A 20,758-nucleotide genomic window follows, 5' to 3' on the forward strand; every position below is an offset into this window, starting at 1 on the left:
ATTCTTTCTTCTAGTGTAGCACATTACTTACATCCATGGTATATTTATATTATGGGCGGCCATATATTCATATGCTTGTAATTATGGATGATGCTCTCAAATCTTATAATCACCTTATTTATTTATTAATTATTATAGCGTAGCTGTAATTGAACAGAACATTAAAGCAATTGCTTTAGTGAAGAGTTGCACTCCACCAAATCCGCACCAAGCAATATTTCAATCCACAACCCACAAAAGCCACAACATCTTAAAATATCTTTGTGTCTGATTTGTTCTAAAATTATTTCAATCATCATTTGTATATGTGGATTAGGTCAATTGACAAAGATAATGAGTGTGTCCGATTGCACCCAAGTTCGAATTCATAACTTTGTAAATTATATTAATTTTTAGAGTATTTTAAACTATTACTTGAGTGTTATAGTCGCATAAAAAATAAGACTGGGTTGGAAGATACATCAGGGTTTTGGGGTGGAGGTGGGAAGTACGAGTAACAAGAGGTTTTATTTATAAGCTTTATGTGAGTTTAAAGATGAATTTATAGGATCTTCAAAATTTGAGTATCAATTTAAAATTCTCTTCAGAATTTAGAAGTGTTACGTAACTGATCAATAAATTTAATAATCATTTAGTCGAATAACATTTGAGCTGGATCCCCATTGCATTAGAAAGAAATAATTAGGATAGAGATAAATTAAATATCCATGAGAAATAGGAGAGATTCCTGGAAACTACTGCTACACGATTTTGGCAAATTCATTTGCTTTCAGTGCCCATCAACGTCATCAACCACCCATTAAGCTATTCCTTCCAGAAAAGTACGTAATCAATTTATTTACCTACAACTTTTCTCTCCACACCCAAGCCAGTCTCTTTTCGATAAAGTCAAGCTCACCGCCCCGTCAAATCCAAAATCCAACTCCACCTTAATCAAACCCAACCCAACCCGATCCATTTATTCTCATTCTTTAAAAGCCAACTTAATTTACCATAATACCCTCAAACTCCCATAATAATTTCATTCTCGTTCTCCCACCCATCACCCAACAACTCAAACCATAAAATGCTTTACAATTTAGTCAGCCGAATCAAGCCGACCCGAGCCAAAAATAAAATAAAAAACCCAAGAAAAAGATAAATAAACAAATAACGCCGTGATTGACTAGGACGAGTTGGTCCCACAACTGACCGGACTTGAGCCCGGAATTCATTCCAATTAATAGAAAACAAATCTGGAAAAAGAAACCACCCAAAAAGAAGCAAATAAATAAAAAGGGAAAAAATTGAAAAAGATTGGGCAAGGAGTCCGTGATGGACTAAGTATTCGATCCCACGCGCCCGCGTCACATCATTACACACACTCTCTCTTTCTCTCTCTACTCTCTCTCTTTACATTGTCCCCCTATATAATGCTTCTCTCCTCACTTTGCCACCACCACCACATTCTCACGTTCAAATCTTCAAAACACTCCTTTAATTTGCGATTGGTATATGTTATGGAGGACCACACCTCAAATGGTAAGAAGCGGATCCGAGACAACTCGGACGACTCGGAGCATGACTCGGCCGAGGTTAAGCGACTCAGAGAAGACCTACTGGGTTTCCTCGACGACTCGGAACCCGACGCGGCCACTCAGGACCTCGACTCGGTCATGAAAAGCTTCGAGGAAGAGATTGGATCCACCACTTCATGTCCGACGTCGCCTCGTCCGTCGCCGGCCACGCCGTCGGCTCCGGTACCGGTGGTCGATCTGACGTCAGATTCCGGCGAGTCCAATCCGGACCTTGGTTACCTTCTAGGAGCCTCAGATGATGAGCTGGGTCTCCCTCCGTCGGAGAACTTTAGCGAAGTGCTGGCAGAAGGCAGAGAGACCGAGTTGGTCCGAGTTTCGTCTGACTCGTCCGGAATCGACGAGTTTTGGCGATTCGACGACCACCCTCCGAGTTACGACTCGTTCGAGTTAGGAGGCCATGTTCATGACAGTAGTACCGACTACGTGGCGTTCGATGGACTGTTTGGGAATTCCGACGTCTACTTTGATTCGTCTGATTACACTGATTTTTCGTGGCGTTTCGAAACACTACCGGCGCAGTAGTACGAAACGAAACGGGAAAGTTTATGTCGGACGGAATATATGATACTGCACCGATTTGTAAATTAGTTTCTTTAATTTTTTTTAAAGACATTTTAGGGAAATTGATTAGCATACTGAAAAGGGAAAAGACATTAGGAGGACTGTAGGACTAGGCTCGTATGAAAGATGCGTATATGTCACAGGTCGCAAGGAAATTGATTCGCGCCAAAAAGAAAAGAAAAATGAAGAAGAAAAGAATGGTTCGCTTTTTTAATAGCGGTCATAATATTCATAATGAACCCCTCGAGGGAATCTATTCTTGCGAAAGAAGTTATCCAGATTTATTTGGTTCCATAATTATGTATCAAAAGTATTGGGAAAATATGTGGAATCCGGAGCAAAATATTTTGTGCAACCTAAATAATTCAGATGTTTGCAGTATGAGGGCATGATTTTTTGGCTTCAATTTTATTGTAAAGATGAAAATTTTCATCATTCCACATATGAAAAAGGCTTAAGTGCTACAGTGCTTCCTGAAACATTAGTCTAGTCAATTCTTATTTTACAATCTGAAAGTTAAAGTGACCCACGTTTCCCTTTTGACCAATGTTTGATGTTCTACATTGCCCTTTTCGTTAACTTCATTCAAAAGTTCGTTAAGTTCGATGACGTGGCAGAGGTATTTTAGTAATTTTGTGCACTTAGGTTTTTTAATCACTTAAAAAAATTAAAATATAAACATAAAATTGAAAATAAAATAGATTTTAGAAAGGGCAAACAAAAAAGCAAAAACCCAACCCATCCCTTCTCCCCTAATCGCACCAAGTCCTCCCCTTCCTTCTCTGTCCTTGTAAACCCCCACGCACCAGAAACCCAAAACTCCCCCCAACCTACAACCCACCCTTCTCCCTATGCAGAACTTGGAAAGCCGTAACCCCCACCCGCAACCCATCCCTCCTCCGCAGAACCAGAACCTATTCCTCCACCACCCTCAACCTGCAACCCACCCTCTCTAAGCAGAGTCCAAAACCCATCGCCCCCCCTCCCACGGTAAAACCACTCTCCCGGGCAGAACCCAAAACCCACCCCTCAGCAAAAATCAAAACAACAACCCTCTCTCTGTTTTTTCTACCCCACTCCCACATAACCCCAACCCCCATATCCATTAATCAACTTTCAAGTTTTATGCCTCTCATCCCAAAACAACGAAGAGAGAGAGAGAGAGAGAGAGTGTGTGTGTGTGTGTGTGCGCGCGCGCCAATTATCTTCTAGATGTGTGTGTGTGTGGCTGCCAATTATCTCCATCTAGAAGAATAGAGTTATTTTGGAAACAACATTTTTGTTATTCCCAAAAAAATAGCAAGGAGCCCCTCTTTGGTATATTCATGTATATATTGAAATGTGTTTGCTACAGTTGTTCTTAGTACATGCATTTGTATTTTTTAATGTGGTGACTATTGACATGATAATCTCTTCGCTGTTGATATTCTCTCAACTTGCAATCTTGTAAACTATTTTGGGAAAATGGTTCTTGGGGTATGGTGTTGGTCAGATCACTGTGTATCAGGAAGGTTAGTGAGAGAGAGAGAGAGAGAGAGAGAGAGATAGATCAATTTTTTCAAGTTTCAAATTTTATGTTTGTGTTTTAATTTTTTAAAGTAATTAATTTTTTATTAATTTTTTTATCCATGAAGAGCCACCGTGCCTCTAAACTCTAAGGGTTTTTCTTATCTCTTTCTCCATGTTTTATTTTTGCTTTGTTACCATGATTATGAGTAACTGATTTTCTTTTACTAAGACACAATGTAACCTTTTTCTAATTATTCAAAGCTTAGTCATGTCATGCTATTAGAATTTTCATGTCGTTGAAATTAATCACTGTGCTTATTTTCTTAACTAATGCTCTTGATGCTTAGCTACCATATAGGTTTTTGGTTAAGTAATTTGATGCATGTTAGGGTATACGCCATGCCTAATATGAATTTTGCTTCTTGTGATTAAATTCATGAATGCGCCTAAGGTAAACACTGTACTCTTAGGGGTTTGTGTGATTGTGTGAAGCAAGGAACTTAGGTGCACAAAATTACTATAACACCCCTGCCACGTCATCAAATTTAACAGATTTTTGGATAGAATTGGTGGTAAGGGGCACTGTAGAACATCAAACCTTGGTCAATAGGGCAAAGTGGATCACTTTAACTTTCAGGGAGTAAAGTGAGAATTGACCAATGTTTCAAGGTGCACTGTAGCAATTGAGCCTATGAAAAATTCCATCATTCCAACTTTCAAAAAGTTTTGATATTGCAATTTCTTGTCTAATAGTAATACACGGTATTTTCGATAAGAAATTTGTAGTTCAAATAGTTAACATATTAGGACTATGTTCATCTCCCTGAATATCGCTTTGTATAAAAGAAGGATCATGATCCTCTGCTCTGATTTTCTTTGCTATGATTTGCTTTTCTTTTATTCTCCAGACATCACCTGATTAAAATTTAATCTAATGGATTTAAAAGTTGGCATATCATCCTAATACAAACCCAATTTACTCCTAATTAAAAAGAAAAAAAAAACCCTAACACCCAACTAACGGGATAGTTAACGTCCAAAAGCTTTTTTCTTCTTCTTCTTCTTCACTTCCATCATATTCTCTTTTTTTCTCCGAAAAAGGAGGAGGAGGGAAAAAAAAAGCTTTTGGACGTTAATTATCCCATTGTTTGGGTTTTTTTTTCCTTTTTTAATTAGGAGTAAATTGAATTTTTGTTTTAGGATCATGATAGAGAAAATCAGGTGGTATATGGAGAACAAAAGTAAAGCAGAGCATGACAGAGAAAATCAGAGTAGAAGATCTGGATCCATAAAAAAAACTATAAAGAAAAAACGAATGTCTAAGTCAATCATGCTAATAAAGTCAAAGTAGTTGTGGCTTATGGGTTGTCTTTTACATCATACGGGATCGATATCCATAGAAAATCCCAAGAATTCTATAGTGAGGACCTTATATATGGCCATTAGGTGAAGTCCTATCTCTTACGACCTCACTTAAGAACCAATAGCCCAATATGGGCATGTATATAAGGCCTAACGATAGCTTCTTCGACCCAATTGGCCCACAAGTCGATTCATATGAAAATGTTGGCCCAAATGTAAGCCTGAGAGCTATGAGCCCATTTCTTTTAGAGTTGTCTCTAGGCCCAAAAGCTTTGTGCAAAATACCGTACAAATATCTTTGGATATAAAAATTGTAATATATTTTCTCATGAGCTATCTGACAATAATACTCCAATCGTAAAGGACTAAATAAGTAGGAAAAATATAAGTTTCTTTTTAGTCAAGAACTGAATAAATGGGAAAAATATGAAAAACAAGGTGGCAAACGAGCGAGTTAGGCCCATCTCACCCGTACATTCCATACATTCTCCAATCTCTCTTTTCTTTTTCTCCATGTATCATGAATTCATTTAATATAGTATGTGGTCGTTGATCTCATCGGTGCTTTAGTGAAGATAACTTTATTTTTAGTTGGAGACGAATTACACATAAATTTTATTAAAGAGATTAACAAAGTGAGATGACTAAATTTGTTCTAGATATATATTAATGCTATAAATAAGCTTATTAAATTTGTTTGAGGAGAATGTGACTAATATTAGAGGTAGACATTTGAACCTGTTGAGGCCCAAAAAATTCAAGGTTTGGCTCAAATATATTCTCTGCCTAGTATGATACCTTACTGAGAAGAAACCTGATTTGGATATGCGAGAGTTCGTCGTACGCGCTCACACGAGTTATGGTCCACGTGCCATGCTAAGCAAATATATAACCCGTCATGAAGAGAGTTGTAACGAACCTGTAAAATGTATCGGCTCTATGAACCTATGCTTATTATCCTATCAAACATCATTTTGACTTGACCATAGCCCTTTATAATACGATAAAACTCGAGCACGAGCACGCCAAACAACATGCAATGTCAAGCGAAAAACCCTTATTTTTCACCTAGGCACGCTATAAGCTTAAGTAGGCTTAAACCACGCAAATGCCCGGGGCTTGTTGAGCGAGTTGTGGTATGTATGGTTACGAGCATTCACGAGACTCATTGATGAGGTAAGAAATGGAAGTTTTGAGCTGCTTGGGAGCCCCAAAACTCGAGCCTATTTCTTGAGCCAAAATATATGGGTAAGTATGTGTTTGGACCAAAAAAGAGGTCCACGCACCAGCCCACTTCTCACAAAAGCCCACAAAACAGGAAAGAGAGAGGACTGGGCTTTGATTTAAAAAAATAGAGAAAGCCCAAAACCAGATCAGAAGGCCTATGTCTTTACAAAAATGATAGAGTTGTAAAAATGTCAAGATTAAAAGGCAATCAACCACCGGGCTGAAGCAGATCAATAAAAAATTAAAAGAAAAATTGGATTGGGCCCACTTCTGCTCACAACTGATCTCAAAACCCAGAGTGCAAGGTCAGTAGATCTTTTTGGAAAGCATATTATCAGAACCCACGTGACTACCTGACTTAGAAAAGTCAACAATTTCAACTATCACAAGAGAGTTGATTGGGAATTAAATGAAAGCATGTCATTAGAAGAAAGACTTCTCTGAAACTCTGGGGCTAAAAGATCATCATCCTTTTTTATACAATTTTGCATCGGAGCAGGTGATCTTTCCAAGAGATAAGCAAACTACAATCTCAAATAGATAAGTGGGAAGCAGGGAGTTGTTTAAATAGACAATCAAAACTAACCATCACAGTTCTAAACTCTTACAAGGAGCAGTTAAAATTGGAAGAAATGTTAGGTTTTTCTTCAAGAAAACAAGGAAGTGATTGCCTTAGGAACTGACTATTGAGGGCTTATTTGCCAGAATTGATAGAACCCTTTTCTTTTGCATTTAAAAATGAGAGATCTTTTGAGAATTTTTACCACCCATTATTAAAAGAATTAGAAACCCTACGCCGAAACATTTCTTATAAATATAAGAGATGGTAAACAAAACAAAATCAATCAAAGACAAAAAATCAAAATGATCACTTGATCCCAAAGAACCTTCAAACAAACTGAAGCAACCACAAGCTCATTGAGCCATAAGAAAGAAGCCAGCTACAAGTCAAAACTTTCAATTTTCAGACATAGAGAAAAGTCATTCAAAACGAGATTTCTCTTATTACAAATTTGGTTCAGCAAAAGCCAAATCAAGCAGAGTCTGGGTGTTTACAAATATGAAAACCTCAACAAATTTATGGAGAGCTCTGATCAAGGAACATATATTATAGTGCAGTTCCAATTCAAGTAATCCTTAAGATAACCATTTCTCCCATTTCAGATTGAAGAGGCCGCAATTTTGCCCATTCAAAAAGCCTTACATGGCTCGAAATAGATTAAAACTCTGCCAAACTCAAACTTTGGTATCGATTTATCGGCTTAACAATTGAAGTTGGGAATAATCCATCCAGTGCAGCATACTCACCAAATTTCATCGAAGCTTCTATTTAAGGTAAATGGAAGTCCACCTTCTTTTGTCTTTTTAGAGTTGATTTTTTATTGTAGCGCTTTGTAAAAGTCACCTGAAATTCATTTTCTTACTATTTATTATGGCTAGAACTACCAACATTGTACTGTGAAAAATTATGAAGTCCTCACCAGTCTAAGGCAGGAAAATAACTTACTTGGGAGATATTCCTCATCCAAATTCACAATCGCTTGTTTAGAAATCAGTAACTTAGGGCACAAGTTATCTATTTTTAAGAAGTCTGCTAGAATTTTTATTGCTAGCAGTGGCATGCTCGCACACTAAAAAAAGTTGACTTGTTGACCAGTCAATGGTTTTCAAGGAGGAACTTTACCCTTCCATTACATGAGTAAACAAAAAATGGGTGAACAGTATGAAGAGAGAAAAGTGGCCCATCACCTTAGGAAGTGGCCCAACAACTTAGAAAATATCTCAGGAAGCCTCTAACACATGCCCAAAGCTAAATCCAAGCTAGACCATCTGTAAAACTGAAGGATATTTTGTGCATGCTGCTGGGAGTAAAACACCCTTCAGACCAATACCTTTACCCACTTCTTTCCCATACCAACTATTGCCATTAAATAAGGTAGGAAAAAATGAGAGAGTGTTGCCAAAGATAGGAGATTGCTACAAAGACAGTTGATGGAAGACTCTATAGCTCCCAAAAATCTTGTCTCTGTGTTTGGATTAGGGGGATTTTACAAAATGAGGATGAATCAAAGGAAGAGAAGAGGAATGGAGAGGGAGACTTGGCAGATTTGGGAAGAACTAGCTAGGGAAGAAGAAGCTTCCAGTGCTTATAAAATAGGGCATTTCCTACCCAGCAGATAACAACATCCAGAGAGAGCAAGCATCTCCCCTCACTATTGGAACCCTTCAATTTCAAGCTCTTCAATTTCTTTCCATCTTCTCTTCTAGCAAAACACCCAAGAATGTGACGAAACTTTCGTTAAGCAATTAGAAAATTTGCTCAAGCACCCATTCCTCTACCCTCATATTTTCCTATCTTCTTTCAACAAATCCTCCCAAAATTCTCTCTCTTCTTGCTTTGAACTTCTATTTCTCATAGGAAATTCAAGTTCTCTCTCTCTAATGCTAAACTCATGAATGCTCAGCTCCCATGTCACAAGCTTCTCAAGCCAAACCAAAATATTTATTTGTAAGCAAATGTTGGTTTTGTTGGTGAATGAAACTAAAGTGCTTCCTAAGGATCCACGAACCTTTCGAAGCACTCTTGGAACTTGATTCTTGGACTCAGACACAAGGGCAACTCCACCCATTTGTTCTTTATAGCAGCCCAAACATATTTTTAGCTGTTGGAACAAAAAAGCCACTACAGAACCTATAAACCAAGTAAAAGAATGGGAAAAAAACCAAATTGACAGAAAAAGTCAACCTAGACTCAAAAAACGAAACAAACCGTTTTGGATTGATTCCAGTCTAGGTTCTTGTCTTGAAAAAACTGATCTAAATCGAATCAGACTAATTATGTTCAGTTTAGTTATTCATTTATATTAAAAATTACCAGTAAGACTAATCAATATTCAAATCAAGCACATTAGTAACACCATGTAATATCTATATATTTTAGCCCAATTAATAACTAAATGTCTTATTTCCAATTTATACCCAACTAAATAACAACTCTAGCCCCACTTCTTTTTCTTTTAGGTGAACCATACCCGTTATTGTTGCGCTTACCATCTTACTCTATTTTTCATGTATTTCATTGTATTTCTCATCCTCCTTATCTCTTCTACCTCTTTCACTCTTATCTGATCTATTTCTCATTTTTCCTATTTCTTTCTTCTTCACATCCTCATATTTAGTTCATTCCACACTAGAAATTGATCCGAGACTGCATATGTCAAGTTTGGTTCAATTCTTATATATATATTTTTCAAATAAAAGTCAAATTGAAACAGACTGTATGTAATTTTCAATTACAATTACAATTCGATGAGAAAATTGAACCGAACTAGACCGCACCCACCCCTAATTATACATGTGGCCTTTACCTTGTTTGGAATAAGGTACCAAAACGTCAAAATAATAGTTGGGGTCCTGGAAGGGTCCACATTGTTAAGTTTATGGTTTTTTAAGTTTTTTTTTGGGCTTCCTTTGACAATATTATAATAGGACATACATTATAATTACCAAGTTCAAGTTTAGATTAAGAATAGTTTTTTTTTAAAGCATTCTTTCATGGCTGCTATCTTATGGAAAATCAATCATATTGGTAAAGGTAATTTGTGCATTGCATCATATTGCATTCATTAGATTTCTTAAGATTATGACTAGTCATCCTATTTTCGTAGGACTAGTCATCATGTTTTCGTATGACTAGTCATCTTCTACATTAGTAAGTTTTCTAGCTGGATCCTACCAAACCTTTTTGTCATATTCTACGAATTTTCTCAGCTAATATGTGTACCATTTTGACCCATGATTTTTTGGGTAAAAGCCAAATGATCATTTGACAGCAGTCACTTTTGAGGGAAATTTTTGAAAAGGTTCTTACTAACTTTTTATTCTTCTTATTCCTCAAGAGAAAACCACCACTTTCATCTATGAGTTCTCTAAATTAATTTTTTGAAAACTGCTTTTGAAATATGAAATATGCATCTAGCTAGAACAAACACTTCTCATATACATTTAGGTCATATTCAAGATTGGTTTCTAGAAGAGTATGGTTTCTTGAAGAAATTGGTCATTTTTTCCTTGAATCGAAATTGTTGGTTTATGTTCGCGTTTGAGCTGGCTAGTTGGTGCCATGAGATGAACGAGTTGAAGAATGAGCTGTCATTTCCATGAAGGACTAAGCTGCTAGCTTTGCTAAGTTAGAGAAGAAAATTGCACAAAGGAGGTATATCTCATCTTCCTGAATAGATCTAGGATTTCTTGAGCTGGCTTATGTTTCTTTGTAAGAATCTTCTTTACTTAGTGGATTGCCTAATCAGTTGATAACCTCCAATTTTTCCCAATGGTGGGTTTCTGAGTGAACAATTTCTAGTTTGCAGATGTGTTATTTTTTAGGTATGTGTTCTTAACAGCTGACTAATCATTGTTTGATGTTATGCGTTTCTGGGTTTGTGTTTTGCGGTTGACTAGTCATTATTATTTGTCATTTGTTGTTTATTTGATTATAATGTTTTCACATACTTTCACCATAGTTGTTGTTAGCACATGAGATGCTTAAATTGACGGGTACTTCTTATTGCCTAGGTTATCACTAGTAACTTCTAGGTTTGCAGTTACAGTTAGTTATGCTATGTATGTGTGTTCTTGGTTATTGCTTTCATGACTAGTTGTTGACCAGTCATAATTATCTTTGGTCAAGTTCTGAAAGTGTGTGAATATTGTTGTGTCTGTTTGAATAACATTTAAATTTATCCCTTGTCACCTAAGTACCAATTTCACACGTCGAGATGTAGGACTCAATCACAAAGAGTCCTTATCAAGATAAGAACTTACATGTAAGGAAATAATATTATTTTGTTATCTTTAACTAATTATGCAATGTCACATGAAATTATTACCACGCGTGAAGAAACGTGAATAATTTTTTTTTTAGAACAATAGAAGAGAATGCAACATCCTTATACTACCTCGCCCAAACTCGCTTCGGAGTTCTGATGAGTTGGTATGATCTCATCCAAAACTGTTATTGTGATACACAAAAATCAAGCTCGCCATATTCACCCGTCACCAACACAAACCACGCGCTCCCATAACCAATACAAACTACATGCTGCCATCTGAACCGCTCATCTTACTTAAACCCAACGCATTTTTCACCGTGTGTTTCTCGCCTTCTCCCTGTAGCGCGTATCTATTGAGAGCCGTTATCCCTCGTATATAAGCCAGCAAATTTGGGGCTAATTTTTCCTTTTCTTGCTTCACTTTACTTGCGCATTCGGTTTCTTTCTTTTAAACCCTCTCAGCAGATCACAGGCTTCGAGACTGTAGGGACGGCGATTCTCCGCCTAGCAGAAGATGAAGATTTTTGTCAAGACTCTCAAGGGCACTCACTTTGACGTCGAAGTGAAGCCTGAGGACACGGTTAGCCTCAATCGTTCTGAATTCAAATATTTAAATTTTTTAAATTTCGTGTTATTTTTTTTATTAAATTTTCAATCGCGCATTATGATCGTAATTGGAGTGTTTTCTAGGGTTTTGGTCTCGAATTTCTGTTTGTTTCGCAATTTGGTAAAGACTTAATGTGCAAGCTTTAACAGGTTTTTATGTTTTTGGCTTTTGTAGGTCAATTGGACTTAGGTTTTTGCTTCTAACACGTTGAGTATTTTTGGTTTATGGTGGAATTGGAGTCTGGGAATTTACGCTTTCCTTGTTAAATTACTTGTTCCTTTTTTTTTCTTTCGTTTATGTGTTTATCGCAATTTTCAAGTTCTACGGAATGGCTGACTTTGCTTAATTATAGAGTACATTCAGCTTTCTAGATGCAGGAATTGTAGTTCGGTGTGCTTATAAATTTACTTTGCTATAATTACTGACTACTTTGTCTAAATTACATTATCGATGACTAACCACTACTCTTTCCAGGTTGCTGATGTGAAGAAACAGATAGAAACTAGTCAAGGTTCAGATGTATATCCTGCTTCACAACAGATGCTCATTCATCAAGGAAAAGTACTTAAAGATAGCACAACATTGGATGAAAACAAAGTTGCTGAAAACAGCTTTGTTGTGATAATGTTGACAAAGGTATTTTTATTTTTGTATTCGATGCTTTAGAGTGCTACGTTTTCCATTTAATAATAATGGTCTAAATCTACCTTTTTAAAATAACACTTGACCTAGATTTGTAGGAAACATCATGTATGTATCATGTACTTGTTTTGGATTATGTCGGAACATAGTTTTAGCTTTAGGAAAGAGGGATCAAATCAAGAATATAGAGGTTACAAATGAGAATTCAAACTGGCACCAGTGAGCTTATAAACCATGTTGAATTGAATTCTTGATAAAGTAGTCACAGTAGGTGAGCTTGGAAGTAATAAATAATACAGTGGTGACAGTAATTATGCTTGTGTTATAGCTAATGTCTTGCTAAACAACCATCATGGAAACGGAATTTATTATATGGCATTCACTACTTTTGAAATTTCTATTTGGTGCTAATGTCTTATTCTTGTATTGTGATTTCCCTGTTTATTCACGTCTGGTTTGAGCCCACCTCCTGTCATTCCCTAACATACAATTTGTTTTACTTGAAGTTGGTGATATTGTTTTGATTGCCCTATTTGGTTCGCATCTGATTTGTGCCAACTATTTGTAGTGTTGAAATTCCTTCTCCCACCAGATAATGTTGCTAAATCTTCAATTCCTTGTTGGTTTAGAATGATGACAAGTTGTTTTGACTTACTTTATATACCTAAAAATGCTAGAGTAAGAGCTCGTCTGGTGAAGGTTCAGGTGCATCAACTGCGACTACAACTAAGGTAAGACATTTTTTTCATTGTTTTTTCAGTGATTTGTTTTCTCTGTGGGAGGTGCATGGATGTTACCACTTGCTTTGGTTCAAATTGTTGGGATTCATCTATAGTCTTCTGTTAATTTCTATTCTTCACAATTTATCTTTATAATTAGTTTTTCATTCAATACAAATTGGATTACTTCTGTTATATATTAGTTTCATTAGCGCTGAGATACTGTTAAATGTAGAGTTGGTCCGTGTATATACTTTGATTTGCTTGTTTGACTTTAGAAGAAAAATTATGAGCATGGGATTATAAAAAGAGAAAAACCTTTACACAGACTTAGTGAAGTAAACAAGCTCAATAACCCAGATATATTTGCATGCATGTCTGTGGACGAACTAAAGCTTTCCTTTTGTTTTATGTTGGGCTGTGAGTGTAGTTACTGAGTGTTGTTTTTATGTGCAGGCACCACAGCCAAGTGCACCTTCTGCTGCTCCAACTGCGACATTAACAGCACCTCAGGCTCCAATACCAACCTCAGCACCGTGAGTCTTGTTTTGTATAAGCTTTAGTTGTACCAGAAGTATGATATTCATCTTTCATTATACAAATTGTATTTCTAATTTTTCTTGATTTCTCAGGCCTGCTTCTGTTACCACACCTGCTCCTGTCTCTTCAGCTACCACAGAGTGAGTAATTTTGTTCCTTCCGGTGATGCTTTCAGTTTGAAATCTGTAGCCAATGCCCCGCAACGCTTCCTCATTAAGTTCTTCATTGGCTTTATATATTCTTTTGTTTCCTAAGACAATTCTTTGTAATTGTTGAAGCAGGGTAGAATCTGATCCCTACGGCCAAGCAGCATCTGATCTGGTAGCAGGAACTAACTTGGAGGGAACGATTCAGCAAATTCTGGATATGGGTGGAGGTACTTGGGACAGGGATACTGTTGTACGTGCTCTTCGTGCTGCTTTCAACAACCCAGCGAGAGCTATTGACTATCTTTACTCTGTAAGTGGAGATATTATTATGAAAAATTCAGAAGTTGCTCTGCTCTAGTTATATATCTTATACATCATGATTCTCTGTCAAATTTTCAACAATGGTTACAATATTGAGTAGTATTGTAGAAAAAAGAAGTTGATAAGAGTAGTGATTTTCAGAACCAAAAAGCAATGGTTATCCCTGCTCTTTGATTATTATTGTGTTTTCCTTTTGATTCCAATTTGGTATTTCTTGAAGGGTATCCCTGAGCAACCTGAAGTTCCACCTGCAGCCCGTATTCCTGTGAGTGGGGAAGTTGCAAACCTTCCAGCACAACCTCCGCAATCCGCACAACCAGCAGCCACTCCACCAAGCGGACCTAATGCCAATCCTTTAAACCTTTTTCCACAGGTACTCATCATGCCGAATCTGGAATTAATTATGGTGGAAGAATTTTTCAGTGATACGCATGCCTTTATGGAAACAGGGCCTTCCGAATGTGGGTGCTGGTGCTGGTGCTGCAGGCAATCTTGATTTTCTTCGTGACAGCCAACAGGTCATTTATCTCCCTCTCTCCCTCTCTCTATCTATATGTTTGCATGTGCATGTGTGTGTGCATTCATGTATGAATGAACCCACATTTGAACATTGTGGTTTTTTTAACTGTCGATTTGGTGTTGTTTGTCTCAGTTCCAAGCCTTGCGAGCTATGGTGCAGGCTAATCCACAAATATTGCAGGTACTTCTTCCCAACCCAAATGTTGGTTAGTCATCCTGTTCTTTTGGCGATAATTCTTCTATTTTTGTTACAGCCTATGCTTCAAGAGTTAGGGAAACAAAATCCTAATCTTATGAGGCTAATTCAACAGCATCAGGCTGACTTCCTTCGCCTGATTAATGAACCTGTGGAAGGTGGAGAAGGGTAAGGAGTTTACTATCTTACCTTTTATGTACTCTTTTAGTCTTTGGGGTTTGTTGTTGGTTATGTGTATTTACATGATTATGTATGTTTATCTTGCTCATTTGTCACTTTGTTTCAGGAACATATTGGGCGATGCAGCAGTGCCGCAGTCAATAAGTGTTACTCCTGAGGAGCGTGAAGCTATAGAACGTGTAAGTTCTCCCTTTTTTATATAAACACTATATTTAATACATGCAATGCACATGAAATGTAGCTTAAATCATGTGAAATAACAAATTTGAACTTGATTTGAAGAATACTTTTAAGATGAAAACAGGAAACACTGCCTAATCACTAATTGAACAGAATTTATTAAAAATTCATTGAGTGAAAAAGTTTATTTGTGATTTCCATTTAACCAAATACGCTTGGAAGTATCTGAAAAATAAGAGGGAAGGGAGAGATCTAGAAAAACTTGATGAATGTCCAATCATTAGTCTCGAGGGTTTGAAAGTCTTCAGTTTTGGTCCAATCATTACTGATTTAAAACAATGATTTTCATGAACTGATTTAGCTTTATGGTTATGGTATCAGTGTTATGCTTTGCACGTTTGCATTACATATGTGTTTTAATTCTTGCTAACAACTTATTACCTCTCAAGGAGTTGTGTGTATTGGACCTTAGAAGTTTTAGTTTGCTTATTTTGGCTATTTTTTATCCACTTTTTTCGTAAGGGACTTGTGGTGTCAGTGGTTGTAAGAGTTCTAAATATCAATGATTTATTCCTGTTGTTCTTTGAGCGGACAATTTGCTTTCTTGTTGATGATATGTTTATCCTTGCCAGCTTGAAGCAATGGGATTTGATCGAGCAATTGTATTGGAGGTTTTCTTTGCCTGCAACAAGAACGAAGAGTTGGCTGCCAACTACCTCTTAGACCACATGCATGAATTTGAGGAATAATCTATGGAATATCAGCCGTCCAGCCCCCTGTTAAATAAAAAAAGAAAAAAAAAGAATATAAAAAACCCTCTTCTCATGGCTTTCTTTTGAATTTTATTGCAATTTTATTTTTTTTCACATTTAGCCTTTTTAAGTTTGGAGTCTGGATTATGTGGATTGTCTATAGTTTACTAGAAATGTCAAGTGAGAACTTTCTTCTTCCCAAATCCAATCTTTCATTTCTCAGGTACATGCAATTGATTTTTATTTTTATTTTCGGTCGATTTCTTATGTTGTGAATATGAATAAGTTTTTAACTAGCACAATTTCTCGTCATGATTGGGGTGAAAGTCATACATCTTTTCCTTGTCATTTTTATCACGACGCTATTGTCTGGAAGCATAGGGATTGAAGTAGAGCAACAATCATTGATCTGGATGAAGGAGAAGATACATATTTTGATATGGACAAAGGACTTGCCTGTTGGTGGTGGGCTGGCTTTCTCCACCTAAATATTTACAGACTGATGACTTCCCTCAGCCATACGGAGCCTCGGTCCTTGCCTTCTATTGTGACTCAACAAGAAAGTGACATGTGTCCTTTTTTAAAATTGTCAAAACAGTTTTTTTTTTCCTCCACTTTTACTGAACCCCTAGCTTTTCATTTTTACTTCGATTTTTCTCAACCATTTTAAATAAATAAAAAAGAGTGGTGATTTTCCTACTCATTTTTCTCTTATTTTATCCACTTACACTCCTTTTTTATAACTAAAAAAGGAGTGTAAGTAGATAAAATAGGAGTGGGGAAATCATTGCCCATAAAAAATCCTTACTCAGTTCAAATTTTAAGTCTTTGTGGCCCTTAGTTTTGTTTTGGTAAAACATTTGGGCTTCAGTAAAAGTGAAAAAAGAAAGAAAAAAAGTTTTGACAATTCAAAAACAGAGGACACATGTCACTTTGTAATTGAACTACAAATATTTGTCGTATGTTTATATTGATAAGGTTCACAACAGAAGGTGTCAGGAAGAGTTCTGAACCAAATCAACTGTTGCAGAAAAGAGTTTGAACAATGCAGGGAAGGTTCCTAAAGCTCCTTGGTTATGGTAGTGGTCAATGCAGTTAGTTTACCATACAAAGATAAAACACGTAAATTTGGTTCCACACTTCAACCAAATGAGAAGTAGAAGTAATACGAACAAGTTCGATTTCCTAAAGTGATGTGAAGCACGAGCGATTTCATGTGTGTGGGGGCCTCTTACAAAATATAAAGAATCAAAAATTCGAACTCATAATACATACAAAAAATAGTGTATATATGTATATTATTTCAAATACTTTATGTTTTGATATGTACCCACATGTATTGTGGCGGACTTATTAAGGCACAATGAGGTAGTTCAAATTGCGCCCTTGCTCAGCTAGTGGTGATGCACTCCAGGTGTACAGATTACCTTATTTCCATTTTCAACATTTAAGTAAATGTATTTGTCCTTTGACTTTAATTTATTTTTATATTACTCTATTTACTTAAGTTTACAATGTAAATAAGGAAGTACCCCCTATTTGAATTCAAATGAAAATACTAGAAAATCAAATTCCCACCAAGTCCAAATATGAATAATCGATTTTAGTATAAAATACGATTTAGGCTAAAAATGATGGCTCATTAAGTCAATATATACTTCATACTAAAATCCCATAAAATCAAGTTTTCTTATTTCATGTGTAAGGAATAAAAGCCGCCAAAAATTATCTTGAGAAAATGATTATTCAAAAAAACTATTTTTCATACTTGGTCGATATTTTTTCATGTATGATATGAATGCATAAAGAGGGCCTAAGGTTGTTTTTAATTTGGGAAATTTTGATTTTTTTTTCATTTCTATTGGATTTAATGGGGAAAAAAGCTTTAAAGATATTTGCTAAATCGCTACTTTTTGTCTATCTCTTGTAATTTTTCTTGCTTAGAATGTATTTGTCTATCCCTTTGTCGAGAACAATTATGATTGCAACCAATAAGCGATATATTTCTTGACATATGTGATATATATACACTATTTTTTGTATGTATTATGAGTTCGAATTTTTGATTCTTTATATTTTGTAAGAGGCCCCCACACACATGAAATCCTGGCTTCGTTACTGCTTATGTTTATATGGTTTATCAAAGTAGCCTACTTGTAATGAACTTATGTTGATAAATATATAAAACATCTATTTGATTTGTAATATAATCTTACATTTTCTCATTGTAAGCTAATTAGGCTTTTAATTTTGGTGAAATAAATGGTTATAAGTTGCAGCCAACCTGTTTGAAGAAATGTCTAAACCAAGTTGTGATCTTGTTTTTCTTTTCTTTTCTGTTTTTGTGATTTCTATTTTCTTAAATGATTTTAATTTCTAAATATGATCCAGGGGTTAATTACTCAATGGTCCTCAAATTTGTACATGATTTACATTTTGGTCCCTAAAATAAACTATTCGTTCAAATGGTCCATCAACGTTATATTATTAGGTCCATTGGTCCAACCGTCTAATTTTCTACTACATTTAACCAAAATTTAGGGTAAATATGATTTTTCATAATTAACAAATAAAAATAGGTTTACACAGTTTAGTATAAATACAACTCATTTGTATTCCAAATTTCACTGATAAATTTTTTTTTTTGGTTACCCACAATGCTTGGAAACAGAGGACTTGAGGAAATAGAAGCACAAAAGTTGATCATGGTCTCAGTCAATACTATGTCAGAAATGGAATTCAATTGGCACATCATAAGACTCGCATCTTCTTCCACAAAAGATAAAAATTTCCTCAAAAGAAAGCGACAAGTTGATGAAACTCATTTGTATTCCCACCATACCAACCACGAAGACCCACCCCCACTCTTTCAACTCATTTGGTAAACTATTACCATCAACAAGATCAAAACTACAACATCAAGAAAAAAATTAAAACTGTAATGGGGTGGGGATTTTTGGGTGTCTTGAGAATACTTTTTGGTGGATGAAAGGTGGTTGTTGGGTAGGGAGGAGGGTGGTGGGTGGTTGTCTCTCAACAACGAAGGGAAATCAAAGGGGATGGGGAGAAGGTTTGGGTGGTTGTTGAGTTGGTGTTCTGGGTTCATTGGGAGGGGTCTGTGGAAGATTTTTTTCTCTTCTCTTTTTATGTAGTTGCTGGCTCGGGTGGAGGGTGGGAGGAGCTGGGCTGGGTTCATGGGGCCTGGGTGGAGGGTGGTTGTGGGATGGGGTTTGTGGTTGGAGCTTGAGGTGGTGATCATTGGGGAGAGAGAGAGAGAGATGAAGGGATCTTTTTATTTCATTTTTAAGTATTTATTTATGTTTAACGTACGAAATGACTAATTTGTCATCATATTTAACGGCAACAGTGACAGAATGTAACGGTAAGACCAATTGACCAAATAATATAGAATTGATGGATCATTTGAACGAATAATTTAATTGAGAGACCAAAATGTAAATCAAGTATAAGTTTGAGGACCATTTAAGTAATTAACCATATAATCCAGTAGTTCTAATTGATAGTTGCGATAAGGGTCGGGAGAGTTTTAAAAAGTTGGAGTTTCTGTTGAGGAGGCTAGAATTACAACCAGCCAACAAGACTTGGGTTAGAGAGTTGAGAGAAACAAAAAACAAAACAAAACAAAAAAAAGTGTCTTTTTGTAAAGAGGCCACGTCTTATGTCCGGAGCCAAGCATAACTTTCCTGTCACAGGGATGCCAACTGTACGCAAACTACGTAAGTGTCCCAAGCCAATAAAATATCGACAGCTCGCAACTAATTTTAAGACTTAATTACGTACATGCCCCCTGTGCTTTCAAACTTGTCTCATATTACCACATGTGTTTGCAAACGCCTCAAAATACCCCCCCAAACTTTTAAAAATAGTTTCACGTTACCCGTTCCGTCAGTTTTATAGACATTCTGTTACTTGCATTGGACTCAACTTTGTTTAAAATATATTTAAAAGTATACCTGCACGTCCCATTTCCTCTTTCTGAATCACTAAATCCCTCGGCCATGGTCGAAGGCTTCAAGTCGGAGGCGTCCCATTCAATCCAAATGGGTGGGGCCCACCGGATAACGCAACCACCCCAACCACCACCTCCAACCTTCCCCTCAACATCCCATTCTCCCCATTCTCTCGTGCCGAGAAGTTGGGGAGGATCGCTGGACCCGCACCTTTTGCAACAACCCAAATTACCCAAGAATCGGTCGGATCTTTGACTTCTCGAGCGACAAGTCGTTCCCCATTCGCCGATGACGGCGCCTCATTCCGTTCGTTGACGGAAAGCCCCGCCGCGCCCTGTGTTCGCCCCAAATGGCAATTCCACTGCGGCACCGCCACGATGAAGAAGTTGAAGCTAAAAATGGGTGGCGAGAATGAGCGAGCCCGCCGCGACCGGCAATACAACATGAACCGGTCCAATGTCAATGTCCTCGCCGCGGCCGCGGTTTTCAAATCATTGGTCGATATTCAACTCGAGTGGAACATGCCGACCAAATCCCTTTCTCCACATTCCCAAGGCTATCGTGGTTCCGCAACCAGAGGACCTACTCGCGGTGGGCTCGAGTTTTATGATCGGTCCTGCGATCGAATCACGCCCAAGAACGAGCGAAGACTCGAGTGTTTCAAGAATCGGAACTTCTTCAAGTTCACCACCACCGACGACCCAGTCATTCGCCGACTTGCAAACGAGGACAAAGCTACGATTTGCCACTCGATACCATTCTCTCGACTCTTATGTGTGAGTCGATTTACTCTTGGGATATCGTTGTTGGTGAGTTGGGAACAAGTTATTCTTCTTCTGCAGCCTTTTTTTTATTTTAAATTTTTTTCAAAGAGGTATAGCCGTGGCTATACTTTTAAATATATTTTAAACGAA

At 36.9% G+C, this 20,758-nt stretch overlaps 2 protein-coding genes and 1 pseudogene across 3 annotated transcripts; all 3 read left to right on the forward strand.

Annotated features, from left to right (window-relative positions):
- Positions 1-1,423: 1,423 nt before the first annotated feature.
- LOC103341472 (uncharacterized) lies at positions 1,424-2,352 on the forward strand. Its single transcript, XM_008244998.3, has one exon. It carries the CDS (start codon positions 1,500-1,502, stop codon positions 2,097-2,099), a length of 600 nt encoding a protein of 199 aa, XP_008243220.2. The 5' UTR covers positions 1,424-1,499; the 3' UTR covers positions 2,100-2,352.
- Positions 2,353-11,449: 9,097 nt separating this feature from the next.
- Positions 11,450-16,076, forward strand: LOC103341471 (ubiquitin receptor RAD23c-like). Of its 2 annotated transcripts, none has more exons than XM_008244997.3 (12): positions 11,450-11,648; positions 12,150-12,311; positions 12,995-13,048; positions 13,493-13,572; positions 13,669-13,716; positions 13,858-14,035; positions 14,267-14,419; positions 14,496-14,564; positions 14,699-14,746; positions 14,820-14,929; positions 15,048-15,120; positions 15,754-16,076. In XM_008244997.3, the coding sequence occupies exons 1-12, from the start codon at positions 11,583-11,585 to the stop codon at positions 15,868-15,870; spliced, it is 1,158 nt and encodes a 385-aa protein (XP_008243219.1). In that variant the 5' UTR covers positions 11,450-11,582; the 3' UTR covers positions 15,871-16,076. The 2 variants fall into 2 exon arrangements, with proteins under 2 accessions (XP_008243219.1, XP_088902722.1); XM_089046596.1 differs by having other exon boundaries at positions 11,537-11,648; positions 11,850-12,311.
- Positions 16,077-18,932: 2,856 nt separating this feature from the next.
- On the forward strand, positions 18,933-20,703 carry LOC148919767 (eukaryotic translation initiation factor 3 subunit D pseudogene; annotated as a pseudogene).
- The last annotated feature ends 55 nt before the right edge of the window (positions 20,704-20,758 follow it).

The sequence above is a fragment of the Prunus mume genome, linkage group LG2 (genome assembly GCF_029339155.1).
Source record: "Prunus mume cultivar Tortuosa linkage group LG2, ASM2933915v1, whole genome shotgun sequence".
NCBI classification, from domain to species: Eukaryota; Viridiplantae; Streptophyta; class Magnoliopsida; order Rosales; family Rosaceae; genus Prunus; species Prunus mume.